Genomic DNA, 16,317 nt, shown 5'->3' with positions numbered 1-16,317 from the left:
GATAGGCTTGGGGATAACTGTGTCAAAACCATCAATTGCCCTTTCCCGCAAAGAGTTAGCTTACCTGCGCAATTGTGTGTAAGGTATTTTTTGCAAACAGCGCATGTATGATAATGTATGCGAAAAAGTTGTATATGTGTATGGGTCTTTGCTCGAAATAAATATTGTTGCAAGTTAGGGGCCTGTGTGTGTCACGTCTTCCTTTCGTCCTTGTCTTTTCACGCGCTATAAGCCTCCCGACGAATGTAACACCGCCTCTTGTACGAAGTCCAGTGACGTTCTGTAATGATAGTCATCGTAACTCCACACGCTGAAGTCATCGTGCCGGTATCTGGGAAGGCCAAACCGTTATGTCGTGTGCATGGATAAGTCCACTACAGGTGATACACACGGATGTGCCAGGTTCATTCGATTGCGGCTGGTGGCGTGGTCCTTACGAAGCCCTTCCATTTTTGCGATACCATCAGATGGTCAAGGCTTCTCTCCTCGGATGATGCCCCTCGTGGGGCCGGTGTTTACTTTAATATTACGCAATTATGTGAGCGACGTCAACTGGAAGTTCGAATGCACTCACTCTGCAGGCGCACAAAAAGCACTCCGAGGCAGCAATTTTGTGAAACGTCATGGCTGTCCCAGGAGATCAACATCAGCTAAATTGACTGCACCATCCGTTGACACACAGTGACCCCTTCCTTCAGCAATTAGGAATGCCATTTGGAAAGGGCTTTTACAGCAGGTGGTCGACATTCCCACAATTTTAAAAAAATCTATCACAGTGACACTGACGTCACCCACACTAGTATTTCTTAAGGTTCTCTCCCAACAGCTCGTGGCATCGTCAGTCGCAACTCCAGCTCAGAATAAGCTACTCCCCTATAATTGTCACTGTGGCATCGCACTAGCCCGGAAAATCCAACGCTGGTTTCGAGACTACTAGGTTGGCGAGGGAATGAGGTGAGTCATCCTCGCTGCGTCAAGGAAAGAAAAGCTTGAGCTTTCTCCTCACCTTATGTGGAACGTTTGACAATGTTAAAGAAAGATCGCACCGGTGGGTTTCATACAACCGGCTATATTCAACTATATATAGTCAAAGCCGAATCCGTGGTTGCCACGCTGCAAGGGGAACGGATAAAGACGGCTCCGTGTTCGCTTTTTCCTTTTTTTAAATATTATGCGAAGCTTTCTGGGCGAACCCTCTTAGACTTTGTTGAGCGTGGCTGCTGGATACTGCTGCTGTTGCCGAATAGCTTACGCAAAGAAGATAACAGAAATACGTGCACTAAGGTGCGATCGAACCAACGCCTTCAAGCACAAGAACCCGATGCTCTAACCACTAGGCGACAACCACTTTTTCCATTTAAATCGATGCTTTCCTTGCCTCTTCTGTCGACTTTGCTACTCCTGCTGCTGCTGCTGATGTCTTGCACGCCGGAGGGGGAAGGTTCAGAGCGTGCACATGAAAGGAGTGGGGCACAGAGGAAAGTCGACGCGAGAAACTCGTTTGGACCTTCCCATAGAGTGGCATGTGCAGAGTGCCATCTGGAGCTTCCTGAGTGTCACGACAATTGCCTCTTGAGAGCTGGTATCGTCCGTGACCGACCGCAAAATCACTGTAGAAACTGCAGCGCTTATCTTTCTACTAACGTGCAATTCCAGAGGGGACGTAGATATAACTGTAGAGAGAAGGGGGGCGGGGCAAAAGGCACAGAATGGGTATAACCGACGCAGTCTGGAAACGAGTGTATAACAGCCTTGCCACTTTTGAAGTTCCCGTAGAGGGGGAGCTGGCGGGAGAGGGACAAGATGACGCGGGAAGACAAGGAAAGAGCGGTTGCGGGCAAATTGAACGTACGGTACGGTACGATTCTGCTATTTCTGAAAAACAAACACCGTGTAAATTTGTCAAGCGCGCAAGTGGTGCAGGGTGTGTAGACGCAAAGCCGCACTGAAACACCGTAAGGTCTAGGCGACCCGACGCAAGCGGTCGGACGTCAAATCAACACTTCAGCGCCCAGCGCGGTAGCTTGTCGGCTATGGTACTGTTCGAGGTCGCGGGTTCAAATTCCGACCGTGGCAGCCGCATTCCGTCGGGAGCGAAATACAAAAATGCTCGTGCACTTAGACTTAGGTGCGCGTTAAAGAACACCAGGGTGTCAAAATTAATCCGAAGTCCGCGACTTCGGCGTGCCTCATAATACGATCGCGGTTTTGGCACGTACGGCCCATAATTCAATTATAGTTTGAAACTTCTGCCACGATGCGACGTGCCATGTGAGGCAATGACTATGCTTAACCCTCTCAGAGGTTATGAAGTATGGCGCACAACAACGCCTCAAGCAAACAGCTCTCCCTGTGTGTTCTGTGTACTACGCAGACAAACAGCAGTGGTGCCCGCAAGGTAATGTTTAACATCACTCACCACTCTCGTATTGGACTAAACGCTGAAGAAATTACACATTCGTCGTCGGCATCAGCGCTAATTATCGTCAATCGAAGCAAACAGCATAGAAAACTTCACATACATTGATGCTCACAGGGCGTGAGATCCGCATTTTTTTTTCATACTTGTCTCGTGCCAGTGACATGTAACTCTTTCATACGATTGCAGCGCAGCACGTGTTTTCAAGAGCACGTTCACGCAAAAGTGTCCATTTGGCCCTAAAAACGCTGGAAGAAAACGAGTGTATAATAACCAACCTTATCACTGCCTTTTGCGCCACACTTATTTTTTTATATGCAGGTCCTCATCATTATTTTATCAACAAACATCAAACATCGCCTTTGTCCTCGTGACGTCACTCTTTCGACGTCTCAGCGTGTGCATTCGCATTAACTTCTGTGAGGATTTTGGCATGGCTTGTGAACGGTGTATTTATGAAGGTAAACATCGTGTGAGATTACAGGTCGCATAGGAGCACAATACAGACAGTTGCGCCGATTGCGTTTAGGTTTATAGCATTTTGACGTACTACTAAAAAAACTAGAAATATACGGAATTCGTGGCCTGTCTGGCAAACTTATAGAAATTACTTGAGTGGAAGAAAACAGTACACACAACTTCACGAAACTCGGTCTGAGACCGGCAATATAATATATGGTGTTCCTGAGGGATAAATTCTTGGTCCTTTGCTCTGTTTATCCTCATAAATGATATTGTAAATATACCTTTAACCCCAGATATCGTTATTTATGCAGACGATACAAATGTTTTCTCTTCCTGACCTGATGTTGCCTTGCTGTAATCACAATTTAATGCCTGTCTTAGCGAGTTATATGTATGGCTGAATAATAATGAAATAGCACTTAATGTGAACAAAACAAAATATATGATCTTCGCTCCGAGAAATAAACCCATACTCCATGATCTCAAATTACGCATCAACAATTCTGAAATCATGTCAACAAATGGCCGTCCATTCCTTGGGGTTTGCTTCAAATCAGATTTAAGGTGGTCCGACCGTGTCAACCATGTACGTTTGAAGGTATCTAGGTCCATAAGCTTGATGTACCGGATGAAACATTTTATACCGTTGCGTTGGAAGAAACAAGTATATTTTTCACTAATTCATTCACATCTTGGGTACTGTCATTTAGTTTGGGGATTAGGCAGCAAGACTGACTCGGACCGGCTCGTCGCACTCCATAAAAGAGTTCTGCGTTTAGAATGTTTTTCAATATCTGTATCAGACAGCTGTATGTCCCAGATTCTAAAGATATTACCTTACGCCGACCTTTACAGTTTCTTAATAGGAATTTTTGTTTATTGTCGTATCAAGAATAACTGCAAACTTTTCTTCGATAAATATTTAAAGCGGGATGTAGTATATAATTTACGTACGAATATATTAGTTGGACATAGACCCCGCACCAACAATGGTACCCAAACAATACATAATCAAATAATATCCCTTTGTAACAGACATCCTTTTGTGATTGATCACGCTCTCAACTGTAAAACTATTTGGCATTGCAAAAGGAAAATAAAACTAATATTGTTAAAAATACCTGATCCTATCTGATTTTATTTGGTGCTTGACCTGTGGGTAATAGGTAATGAAATTCATCGTTGTAGGTAGAGCATATATGTTGTGCATTCAGCCTTTTATATTCATATTTATATAGTGACACAATGGTATTGCACTACCTTGTATGACTTGTTACTCTTTGTGTGTTATTCAGTTCTTATATCTATGTCAAGTGTACATTTGCTTGTGTTCCCTATGTATTATAATATCTTTGTTTTGTTCTACTTATTTGGTATTATATGATTGCACACTGTATGTGATTTAGTGCAAATGTTGTCTGATATGTACGGCCGAGGCGAAGGCCTTGTAAGGAAACATACGTGTTTCCATTTGCCACGCCTCGTGGACATACCTACACCATTGTATTTATGTCCAAAATAAACATTGATTGTTTGATTGATTGATTGATTGATTGATTGATTGATTGATTGATTGATAAGTTAACCGCTTACCGTAAGCTTCACTTCACATAGGTTCCAACATGTACATTGCATCAGCATATCTTTTTATCTTCTCTATGCTTTTATCACTTTTCATTCATTTTAGGTCTACATATGTATCTCCGCAACACTCTTTCTTTCCCTCCTTGATTCTCTTTCGTGTACGCTAGCATGCAACACATTGTCCTTTTTTTCTTATATGGGTATTTTACCCCGCGGTAACCTTCGCAGAAGAATGAGCCAGTTCAAACCGAGAGCCACAGAATCGACTGATAACGGAGCGACATAATTATACTAGCGGGATGTGTTTTGAAATCGCTAAGCTCGCGAACTTCAACCTAGGCAGTTATTTTATACACGCAGCTATTTAGGCAGCTGTCGTTAGGTACGTAGTTACAGCTGACATGGGTCCTTTCGCATAAACTCTGGCTTGGCATACTACCATTGTCTGCCGCAACATAAGTGCCGTAATGTCAAGTACGCAGTCCTTATGTCTCGGTAATGTGACACACGAATGTCGATAGAGGTCCCTGCAGGCCAAATACCGATTTCGGCACACCTGTGTGTTAGGACGCCCAGTCTTGGCCAATCCCCGCGAGTGGGTAAGCGCCAAACACATCACGGACATCATCATCATCATCATCAGTCTCAGCCGATCCCTCACCGCTCGCGTGAGCACCGCGCGTAAAGGAAGAGAAGGCAGACGATGGAGGACAGCACTTCCGACGAGACGGGCGCCCGCCGCGGTCCTTTGAGGACCCGAAAGTCTCGGTCGTTGCAGAATGCGCCAGCCAGAAGGTCGTCGCTGCGACAGCCCTCCTCGGAAAGCCGCCGCCTCTCGCTCAGCAACGTTAGCGTCCACTGGGAAGACCAGCAGCAGTCGTCCGACCTCGAACGAGCTGTGAGTATATACCGTATACGCTCACAGCGCTTGCGGAACGATTGCAAGCGCATCGCGAAATCGCAACGCGATACGCCAACGACAGTCGCTCTGCTCAGCGACCGAGGTATCCGGGTTCGCATGCACATGAGTCCCCGTTCGGTGCCGTCATGTGATCAGCTGATCGTCGCATGTATTGGAATTATCAAGCTCGCGCAACTAGCCGCATCACCACATATAGCCTCGATGCGCCGAGTCGTTAGCGCGCAGGTGACGTGCCTAGAGAACAACGAGCAAAAACGGGGGACATCTGTCAGTGTACGGGTCCAATGAAACAATTGCGAGGAGGGCACTAGGTTTCGTTTATTGACCTTATTCCTTGCCCTTTTTTATCCTCGAGAACGAACGCGGTTGTCTCGGAAATGTCCTCATTGTGTGCAATAACTTGGGATTGGGTACTCACTATACCACTAACATATGAGTACGCCTTCACTCAGCGTTGACAAGTCTCTACAGGCTTTTATCGAAGAACTTAACAGCCTAACCCGTTAGCCAGACTTACGTTGGTTTGAAGCGCTTATGCGATAATAACATGTAATCACACAGGCTGCGTCTAAAGGTAATCAACGTTAGGACTATGTATTGTGCTCATCCATAGAAAGATAAGGCGCCGCTGCGCGACCTGTTCTTCAGTAGAAGCATCTTAAGAGGCCGCCGTAGCTATTTAAAGAGCCACGACTTGTTTTTGGTGTCGCAAATTACCGGTACACGCCGTGGTTGCTTAGTGGCTATGGTGTTGGGCTGCTTAGCGCGAGGTCGCGGGATCGAATCCCAGCCACGGCGGCCGCATTTAGATTGAGGCAAAATGCGAAAGCACCCGTGTACTTAGATTTAGGCCAGATTTGGGTGCATGTTAAAGAACCCCTGGGGGTTCGGAGTCCCCCTCCCATTACGGCGTGCCTGATAATCAAATCCTGGTTTTGGCACTTAAAACCCCATAATCTTTTAAGGCTGTAGGTGTTAGTCGCTTTATACAAATGTTTATTGTCGCTTCAAACTTGGGCAAATGTGGTTCTTGCGTTGATATACAGACTGTTTCGCGTAACTTGAAGCAAAGATTTAAACAAAGAGCTGTTGAACGCAGCTGATTGAAACCAACAACATGCAGGTTTGCCATCATGTGGCGCTCCTTATAGTGTTTTCTATTCCGCTTGTACCTTTGTCACACGAGCACCCAAAAACCCTTTTACGTAAGCGGTCTTTTACCAAGTTGAACCGCTTCTAAAGGCGTTTATTAGTCACCCACGTTAGGGACCGACCATTATAGAGCAGGGCACGCACTCTCAGCACGAGCGGCGTCTCCCGAGAACAGCGCTGGAAAGCTTGACAAACTAGAAAGCGCTGGAGAAGGTGGCCCACTATAGCGTTGCTGTTCTTCGTTACACACTTGTTAATGAAGAGGTGTCGTGCAGCATACATACGGCATTGCTGATCTGTTTTTAGTGCTTCCTTCTGGACACGCAACCGAAAGCGTGGTTCGAAAGAAAGTCGGCCATAATAAACTGATGTATGTGGAAATCTAAAGTGAAAACTTGTTGTATTACACGTTTTTTAAAATAAATTTAACAACGCCAGATTAAGAAACCTTAATGTCACGTCCGTGCGGCGGCGTCTGTAAGCGCCATCACGTGACATCCCCGACCCGTTCGACCTGTTTACGACAGCACAGAAGAAAACGAGCGTTACTGGGTTTGCTGCACCTTCTGTGAGAAATAAAATTATGTTTTATGATGAGCGTATACGCGATAGAAAAATATGCATTTGCTTATTTTTTTAATGCATGACAACTGGTTTCGAGGCTACTCCTTTTCGGCCGTAAAAGAGAGCGACGAAATTCGCTTCCAGGAAATGCCGTTTCCGAAAAAGAGATCACTCTCTGTTGTGTGTCTGCGGGGGAAACTCTTTCAGGAAAAGCCTCCAGAAGAGGGTTATAGCGCCGAAAAAACAGAACACACAGCAAGCGAGGCGGGACAGGCGCAACTTCCAACTGTTTATTCACCGCATATGCGAATGAATATCAGGACAAAAAAAAAAAAAAGATGGGTATCAAGAACCACACATGCGCAAGAGGTTTTTACAAAAAGCGGATAAAGATAGGTGAGGTACACACGAATCTCACGCCCGTGTATCTAAGAAAGCAGTTTCATTCTTATAAATTGAGATAGATGGGGCGCTAACACAATCGCTACAGTTTCTTTCAATATAGTAGGCCTCCAACAGTTCACGGGCTGTCTGGTCCTTACTTCTGTTCAAAACCTTTGCTTCTTTCAGCCTTGCCACACACTTAATCTTCCTTCCTTCTCCGCAGGCTTTACAATGATGCGGCAGATGAGAACCAGTGCCATTTTTAAAATCCCGATTATGTTCCGCTAATCGGTCGTTAATACAACGGCCGGTTTTTCCGATGTACTTCTTTCCGCATGTGATGCGGTGAATAAACAGTTGGAAGTTGCGCCTGTCCCGTCTCGCTTGGTGTGTGTTGTGTTTTTTCGGCGCTATAACCCTCTTCTGGAAACATGCACCAACTATCCCTCCAACAAGTATTACTCAGGAAAAGCCTGTTTGCTCAAAGGACTTTCGAGTGCCCGTGTAACAAGGGTAATAATTTGTTAACTAAGATCAATTATGCAACATTTCTAATATTCACTTTAGGGCCAAATGCCTTTCGTTACGTTGTAGAGGGGATTCAGAGACGACTGATTTTTGTGGCAAGTACAGTCGCGAGCAAACGTTTGGTGACCAAATGTGCTGCAATTTTTTTTTAGCATACTGGGAATTCCGGCTGAAATCAACGGCGCACGCCTACGTGTGCGTGTTTGACAAATAGAATGTATTAAACCAATTCCAGGCCGCGCAGCTGCGCTTGAATACATGTTAATTCTTTGCTCATGCTGCGGTCTCCAAACTTTTGCTCACGACTGTACATGCTGCGTGGTAATTTTTTCCGGCGTTTAAAGAAATCCCGCGAAATATGAGATAAAACCACGTGACTGCTCTCACGCGCTACCGTATTGCAGCGCTCTCAACCGGGCTTCGAGCGGAAGAACCGTTAGCGTGGACCGTGGCCAAGTGAGCGGCCGCTGCTCCAGGCATCGGCTTCACAGTGCGTCAGCATGTTTGGCGGTGGCACACAGAAAGGAAGCGCCGTCGTCCCCGTTAAGCGATGCGCTCGAAGCTCGGTTGAGAGCGCTGCAATGCGATAGCGCGTGAGCGCAGTCACGTGGTTTTATTTCATATTTCCGAGGGCATTCTTTAAACGCCGAAAAGAATCAACATGCACCATATAAGTTCCCACAAAAAATTGTATCGGTCGTTTCCGAACGCTCTCTACAACGTAACGAAACGTATACTTGGCCCTAAGGTGAATAATGGAAAGAAATGGAATAATTGATCTCAGTTAATTGACCAATTAAGCGGAATATAGAAAATGTCTTCAGAAGCGCCACATGACGGCAGACCACATGTCATTTGTTTTCACCCAGCTGCGCTTAGCCACTTTATTTAAAATCCCAGGTTCAAGTTACGTGAAACACCCAGTATATTGCCTAAAGTAGTCTTCAGCTGCTGGTATGCAGCTGGTTCGTAAGAGCCACCCTTGTCTCTTCGCACACAGGACGAAAAGTCCACGGGAGACGCACCTGAGCAGCGAGAATTGGAGGCGTCTTCCACCGAACGAACCGTGGGTAGTCTGATGCGCACGCCTGCAAAGACGTCGCTGATTGCCGCTGTGCTGCTTGTGTCAGCGGTAGTCGCAGGCAGCCTCTTCAGTGGCACCCACTCGCACCACTACGGACTGCTGGGGCGACGGTGGCGGACGCCGTCGCCCAGGCTCTGCCGAAGCGAGCCCTGTCGCCGACTGGCCACGCTGCTCTCCGATGCGGCGAACAGGAGTGCCCGACCGTGCGTCAACTTCCACGACTACGTCTGCGGGGGTTGGCTGCAGAGCCGATCGGTGAGCGTTGCGAGGGCTCTTCGAGGTTCGCTCATCGATAAGGTTGCTCGGGAAGCCAGGAACGAGCAGGTTCCCGACCTTCACCAGACGGCGTCGGAAAAAGCGGCTCGCTATTTCACCGCTTGCGACGACGTCGTCTCTGCCTCCGAAGACCACCTGGACGATGTAAAGGCGCTCCTCCGCAAGGGCGGGATTACGTGGCCTGACATGGACGCGAGAGCAGATCTCATCGACGCGATATTCTATATGTCCCGCGTGGTGAGAGTGCCCATCGTGTTCGAACTCTCGTTCGACAGAAGCGCTTCTCAGAACAAGGTTTTTGTTTTCAACACGATGCGCATGTTGGACATGATGACAAGCCGCAAGGAACAGACGAAAAAGTCCACGGCGAAGAACTTCTTCCGAACTCTGTACGAGGCCTTTTCGAGCGAACCAGTTTCCGACTTGGAAAGGCGCTTCGCGTCTCTGGCTGAGCAGCAAAGTGAGCTATTTGCTTCGCTTAATGCGTCCCTCAGCGGCATGACCCAGAAAGCCACAACTACGTCAGAAGTCCATCGCTGGACTAGAACCGTGTCCAAGAAGCGTTGGCAAGCGGCGTTCTACAAATACTTTAATATAGAGAAAAATAGCTCGTTGCCTGTCGTTTTTGACAGCAAAAGTTACTTCATGGCATTCTTTGCCCATTACAGGAAAACAGGCCCTGTTCAGACCATGGATCTCTACGGCTATCTGTGCGCTGAAGCTCTGTTTTCTTTCACCAGCCATAAAATAATCGCGAGCTACTATGGTTCCCGTCGCGTGTCAAGCCAGCACCGTGAGCACTGCTTCTACCAGACGGACTACTTCATGCACTACGCATTTCAGCACAGCCTGTTCAAAAACATTAGCACAGAGTCGGTGAGAGATGACGTGACGCGCCTCGTCGCGCGTCTCGTGCGTGCCGTCGACAACACCCTGAACACCGGCTGGTCCTTCTTCGGCGATTGCCCAGCCTACGCCAACGACAAGGAGAGGCTGTTGGACGTGTTTCGGAAGTACGAGCCTCACTACGTGAAGGAAGCGTACTCCTCGTATCCAGACATGAGCGACAACCCTCTGGCAAACTGGATCGGGGCAGCCGAAGTAGCATCCGCAATGTACGCCGAGGAGATTCCAGTCGGAGAACTGATGTTCGGCCGCGAAGCCCGAGTCGCCGAGTCTCCGGTTGACCTAGCATACCTCGACGTCCTCTGGTACACGCTGGGAGCGCCCCACGCTGTCAAGCTGGCCGGACTTGGATCGCAGGTAACAAGAATGGTGTTCCACGACATACTCTCCTCCAAGAAGCCTTGCCAGAGACTCCTGAAAAGCACGGATAAGCTGTGGAAATGCATCACGGCTAGGGAGCCCGACTCCCAACACTTGAGGGCCATTAAGGAGGACGTGTTGGTGTCACTGCTGTCGCAGCGTGTACTATGGCCAGTGTTCAAGGACTCACTGGCCGGTGGTTCGAGAGCACTAGCGGAGCTCGGCTCCCTGTCAGAGCCAGAGCTCTTTTTTGTCTTGACTTGCTTGCCTCTGTGCGGAGAAGAAAATGCGGAGCCAATGTGCAATCTGCCGCTGAAGCACAGCCTCCAGTTCTCGCGGGTGTTCTCCTGCCGGCGCGGCGCTCATATGCGTCCTAAATTCCAGTGCAGCACGAGAGCATTGCGGCCACGTCCGGTCGCCCGGCAATAAATGTCCCAAGTGGTGTGTTAGGAAAAATTACTCCTCAATTTGTGTATCTTTTAAGTGCTGGTTTGATGCAATCTGTCTTAATTCGGCATTTCTCCTTTTTATATTGGAGAGCGGCCAATGTTTCAAGGGCGCGAGTGAAGTTTGCAGCGAAATATTGGTTGGCCGTGAATGGCCTTGACTAGACTTTCTTTTTATTTTAGCGCAGATATGTTTCCTTACTCAGGAATATAGGTCGCCCACTCACGTTTGCGGAACGAGGTATGGAAAATAAATTCCGTCGTCTCAGCGCAAGGTCTAAAATAATAACAAAAAAAGTATAGCATCTGTCGTATGGAGACTCTGTGCATGCCTCGGCCCCTGGCTGCCTGCTTAAGCGGCTATGTTCGTGTGCTGGCTACATTACACAAACTTGTCGGCGGCTGTACGTTTCGACCGAAAGGGCTGAACACCATTTGCATATGACACCTAACGAATGTTGCAGGATACACGACCTTGTAGCCAGCTCGTCTCTTAAGATGTCGACTATCTTTTTCTTTAGTTTCTTGCGGCGCTTTAATAAATAGAGCACACAAGTTACCTGATCACTCTTCAAAAGAAGCATTCATAAAAACATCTACTCGAAATCTGCAAGTACAAAGTAGGTTTCTACTGAAATTATACGGACACGTGGAAGGTGTCCGTCTGTATCAGTAAGGAAGAACATTACTTTTGTTTCAGCAATATTTTTATGCTTAATTTACCACCCAATTATTGATGTATCCTCTAATTTCCTGTATTAAGCTACGCTTGATTATCTTTTGTTGAAGGGGCAATGATACCATAATTTTGCAATTCAAAGCCTTATATTTACGTGTTCTTTCTACATCAAACGACAACGATATGAAATATGAGTGAATTTCATGTCCCGATTATCTCAAAATAACGTTTTATTTCGTTCACCCGGCGAATGCCTCGGTAGACTGGCCACTCGAGCATTTGTAGGTGAATACGTCATAGGCCTTACTCTATGACGTCATTACTATGATATTGCTACGCGCAGAAAAGATGCTTGACAACGTATTTACAAGATATACACAGCGGGCAGAAGGCAGGCATACAATATGGAGCCCGTGCGCGCGGCTATCGGCGATCGTCGTTTTCGTCAGTCCTCTCATCATCGTTCGCCACTGCAGCGCCTCGTAGCATGACCCCCGGCAGCGGAGGCGCTGTCCCGGCGCTTTTTAGGTTTGAGTGATATCGCTTCAGTCGAGCGACGTGATCGATATCAGGGGAGGATTGCGGTATGGAGGTATCGAGAGGTTGTAACTCGCAGGTCACGTGTGTCACTTGACGCAAGACACGGTATAGGCCTGCGTAGGGCGAAATCAGCTTCTCACAAAGACCAGCTGGGCGTGCTGGTTTCCAAAGAAGCACGATGCCACCACGGTTAAAGTGAGCATCACGCTGACGAGCGTCGTATATGCGTCCTTGCTTTTCTTGGGAAGTGGTCAGACGCAGGCGTGCAACCTCACGTGCTTCGGTTGCTCTAGATATGTCATCTCGGGCATATTCTGACGTTGTACCGAGAACGGTTGGGAAGATCGTGTCAAACGGTAGTATAGGGTCAGGTCCGTACAAGCGAAAAAAATGCAGAGAAACCAGCAGAATCATGACGGGACGTATTGTAGGCGAATGTGACGAGCGACAGAGCGGGATCCCATTCGCGGTGGTCAGTAGCGTTTCTATGATAGTTCTATCGAGCCGCTCTGTGGGGCCGTTGGTCTGAGAATGATACGCCGTTGTAAACTTGTGCTTGGTAGCTCAGATGTGCAAGGTGTTTTGGACAACCTGTGAGAAAAAGTATCGGCCCCTGTCGGTAAGGAGTTGTCGGGGAGCACCGTGGTGAAGTATCACTGCGTTGAGAAGGAAGTCAGTAAAGTCGGTTGCACAATTGTTAGGGAGAGCACGCGTGATCGAGTACCGGTTGGTGTAGTCCGTAGCAACTGCTATCCACTTGTTCCCACTAAGCGATAGAGGAAAATGGCCAAGGAGATCAAGACCAAACCGAAATAATGGTGCAGATGGTATTTCAATGGGCTGAAGACGGCCAGCTGGTAGGGCTGCTGGCTTTTTGCGGTGCTGACAGGATTTAAAAGAGGCGACGTGACAGAAACGGAATGGTAAATACCGGAGCAAAAGAACGACGCCGAGCGCGGTCATAATATCTATATGTATATGTAAGAAAGAAATAACTTGCTCGTTTTTACATTGCAGTAAGCACCGTTTCGAGAGCTTCAAGCATTTGAACAGCTGTTTTAGCCGCGGGTAGTTTAACAAAACGAGCAGCATTCTCAAGGTGCTAGTCAACTGTCTGAGCATCATGTTGACTTGCTCTTCCGATTACGAACATACTGGTATGTGCTGTAACAGCTGCCCTTCAGTGCTAATATTCAGAGAGGGCTTAGAAAGCTATACCGCAGAATGTTTGTCCTTAAGACCACTTAGGTGGAGGGGGCTTCCGTGGCATCAAAGAAACTCGCACAGTATAATGTTTGTTCTTCCTCATCTGATAGCCTAGCACCCACAGTATTACTTCATATTCACCTCGTTTTTCCCTTTCAATCTCTAATCATTTATCCCTACTTTGGGAGTAGCAGGCAACATACAGGCTCTTCTGGCTCTCTCTTAAAGGGCCCCTCACCAGGTCTCGCCATTTTGAGCTGACAAGCGCAGAGCATAAAATGTGCGCTAACGATCGTGTTTGCAAAGAATTACATCGCTACACGCCGCGGAAAGGTCTGAACTTTCAATCCGAACGCTGTTTTCCCTTTCCCTCGCGGTGACCGCGCTCCAAGCCGGACGGTGACGTACTCGTGTCCCTGCGCCTACGTACTGGTGTCCGCAGTGCGACGTCGCTCGTAGTGACACGCGACTTCGAGAAATATTCAAGACAACATTTGTTATATGTGTGATCTATTGCTTGAATTGACGAATTGAAGTTTAGAGAAGTAATAAAACACACGAACGGAATGGCTGCGTGTTTTTTTGTTTTACTTCGCACCGAAGCAAGAGAGATGTACTTCCGCTTCCTCTGCTTGTTCTCACGGCCGTGCAGTCACGGGCGCAGGTACCGAAACTATGCCATTTTCTACGGTGTTCAGCGCGTGATCATGCTCTGCGATCCGCTTGTTCTGCCTCGGTATTCGTGTAGCACTGAATTATACCGCTAGTCACGTGTCCGTGTGCACAGCGAGCGAAATCCTGCGCTGCGCGAAGCGAGACAATCACAACTAGTCTCGCGCGCATCGCCATCAGCAAAAGCGCGCAGCGCCGCGAAATAAAAATTATTAAAAATAAAAAGGAAAAAAAAGAACGATGGGAGAAAGCAGGGAAGGAATTTCGCTTGCGGAGGCTCGACGGGGCGAGTGGAGAGAGTGTCTCGCTTGGCAGTGGAGCCCGCCTGCCGGAATGATGGGTTCGCGGCCTTGAAATATTTCTATCTCGGCTATTAGGAGCCGATTTGAAAAACTTTTGCGGCAGAACGCTCCCTAGAGGACACGTAACAACTTCCAGCGTATAACCGAAATTTGCTATTGGGCCTGTTGAGGGGCCCTTTAACATTTCCTTTGTTTGCACTTTTTTATGCATTCAGCATTCTCTGGAAACTTCACGAACTTTTCAGTATGTCCGTCCGTATCTAACTTCTTTCAAACCTACTTGGATCACTGGGTAGTACAACGTTTAATGGGTCGAGCATCGGGTTGGTGTGCTGCGGGAATCGGGTGCGAAACCAACGGTTGGGCCAACTTGGGTCACTGCAGGTATGTGCCGCTCCTCAGTTGACAGAAAAACAAAAGTCGTGTAAAATTTATGCGCTGCTGGACGGAGTCAAACCCTAGTCATACATACACCGGAATCTCGTTGACAGGATTTTCATGGGAACTGAAAATAAAGCTTATCTTCCCAAACTCGTATTATCCAACGCAAGCTCCAGAAACGTGTGAAAACAGGCGTACTCGGTGACAAAATCAATGACAAAGGTCCGTGCGGAGTCGAGTGACACTGCTCTGCATAACGCGTTACGCGGAGCAGCCTCACTCGACGCCACACAGACCGCAGCCAACGCACTTTCATTCGGCAACGTTGAAACAGCGCGGGAGCGTGCGCAAAAGCGTTGCGAAAAGGCTGCAATTTGATAGCAAACATTCACAGACATTAGCGAGCAATCTTACTTCGAAAAGAATATCCAGTGCTGATTAAGTGGTAAATGTGAGAGTAATGATGCAGTAGTGTTAGGTCACACCCCTTAGAGATTCCGGATGCATGATTTAAACCGCGTCAACCACATTTGCACATTTGCAAATTGTTGTTCAGGCGCTCACTCGACACACGTCCTGCTTCTTCGAGGAGCAAAGTGCCAGTGACAGTGGTCTGGAGCAGACCACCGTCAGTTGCAATATATATATATATATATATATATATATATAGTTAGTTAAATGGGGGTTTAATGGCGCAAAAGCGGCTGAGGCTATGCTGCGCCAAACACGAGGTGTTTAAAAATTACGTTTATGAAGGAAAAGGCTTTGTTAATCTATATTTTATGTAAAAACCCAGTGTCGTGTAGAAATTTACGGACGTCACATAATGGGACTAGCGGATCATCACCTAAAATTAGAGCGGGGTGTAAAGGTATGTGTAATTGATATAATTTGTGCAAAAGTGTTCGTCTGTGTGTTTCAGTCTGCATACATGTGAGTAATATGTGCATAACTGTTAGTGGCTGTTGACATTTCTCGCATGTTGGTGTGTCTTCTTTCGTAAGTAAGTAATTGTGCGTGAGGTGTGTGTGCCCAATGCGTAGTCGGCATAGAACTACTTCGATGAACCGCTCCTGATGATTGCATGACTTCCACTCGCCTACTATGGGTTTCGTGAGATGTAGCTTGTTGTCGGCACAACGGTCCCATTCGCGTTGCCATTTTACCGTGAAGGCTTTTCTAATTGCACGGATGCTATCATTATATGGTAGTTTCGTGTTTGTAATATTTTTGTATGCTGCCATCAATGCACAGCTATCAGCTGCTTCGTTACCTGGTATCCCGACATGGCTTGGGACCCAACAGAAACGAATTGACCTCCCGTACTCGTTATGCACCAACATGTTTAAAATGTCTCCTATCAGGGGTTCACACTCAGATTTCAACTGTAGAGCTTTCAGTGAGCTTAAAGAGTCAGTGTATATGACTGCATGTTCGTGTTTATCAG

At 47.3% G+C, this 16,317-nt stretch overlaps 1 protein-coding gene across 1 annotated transcript; it reads left to right on the top strand.

Moving 5' to 3' along the window:
- The first annotated feature begins 5,171 nt into the window (after positions 1–5,171).
- Positions 5,172–11,075, top strand: LOC142568348 (uncharacterized). Its single transcript, XM_075678351.1, has 2 exons — positions 5,172–5,366; positions 9,019–11,075. Exons 1-2 carry the CDS (start codon positions 5,172–5,174, stop codon positions 11,071–11,073), a joined length of 2,250 nt encoding a protein of 749 aa, XP_075534466.1. The 3' UTR covers positions 11,074–11,075.
- Positions 11,076–16,317: the final 5,242 nt, after the last annotated feature.

Source organism: Dermacentor variabilis, unplaced genomic scaffold (genome assembly GCF_050947875.1).
Source record: "Dermacentor variabilis isolate Ectoservices unplaced genomic scaffold, ASM5094787v1 scaffold_18, whole genome shotgun sequence".
In the NCBI taxonomy this organism is placed as follows: domain Eukaryota; kingdom Metazoa; phylum Arthropoda; class Arachnida; order Ixodida; family Ixodidae; genus Dermacentor; species Dermacentor variabilis.
This window is presented reverse-complemented; position numbering and strand designations above follow the sequence as displayed.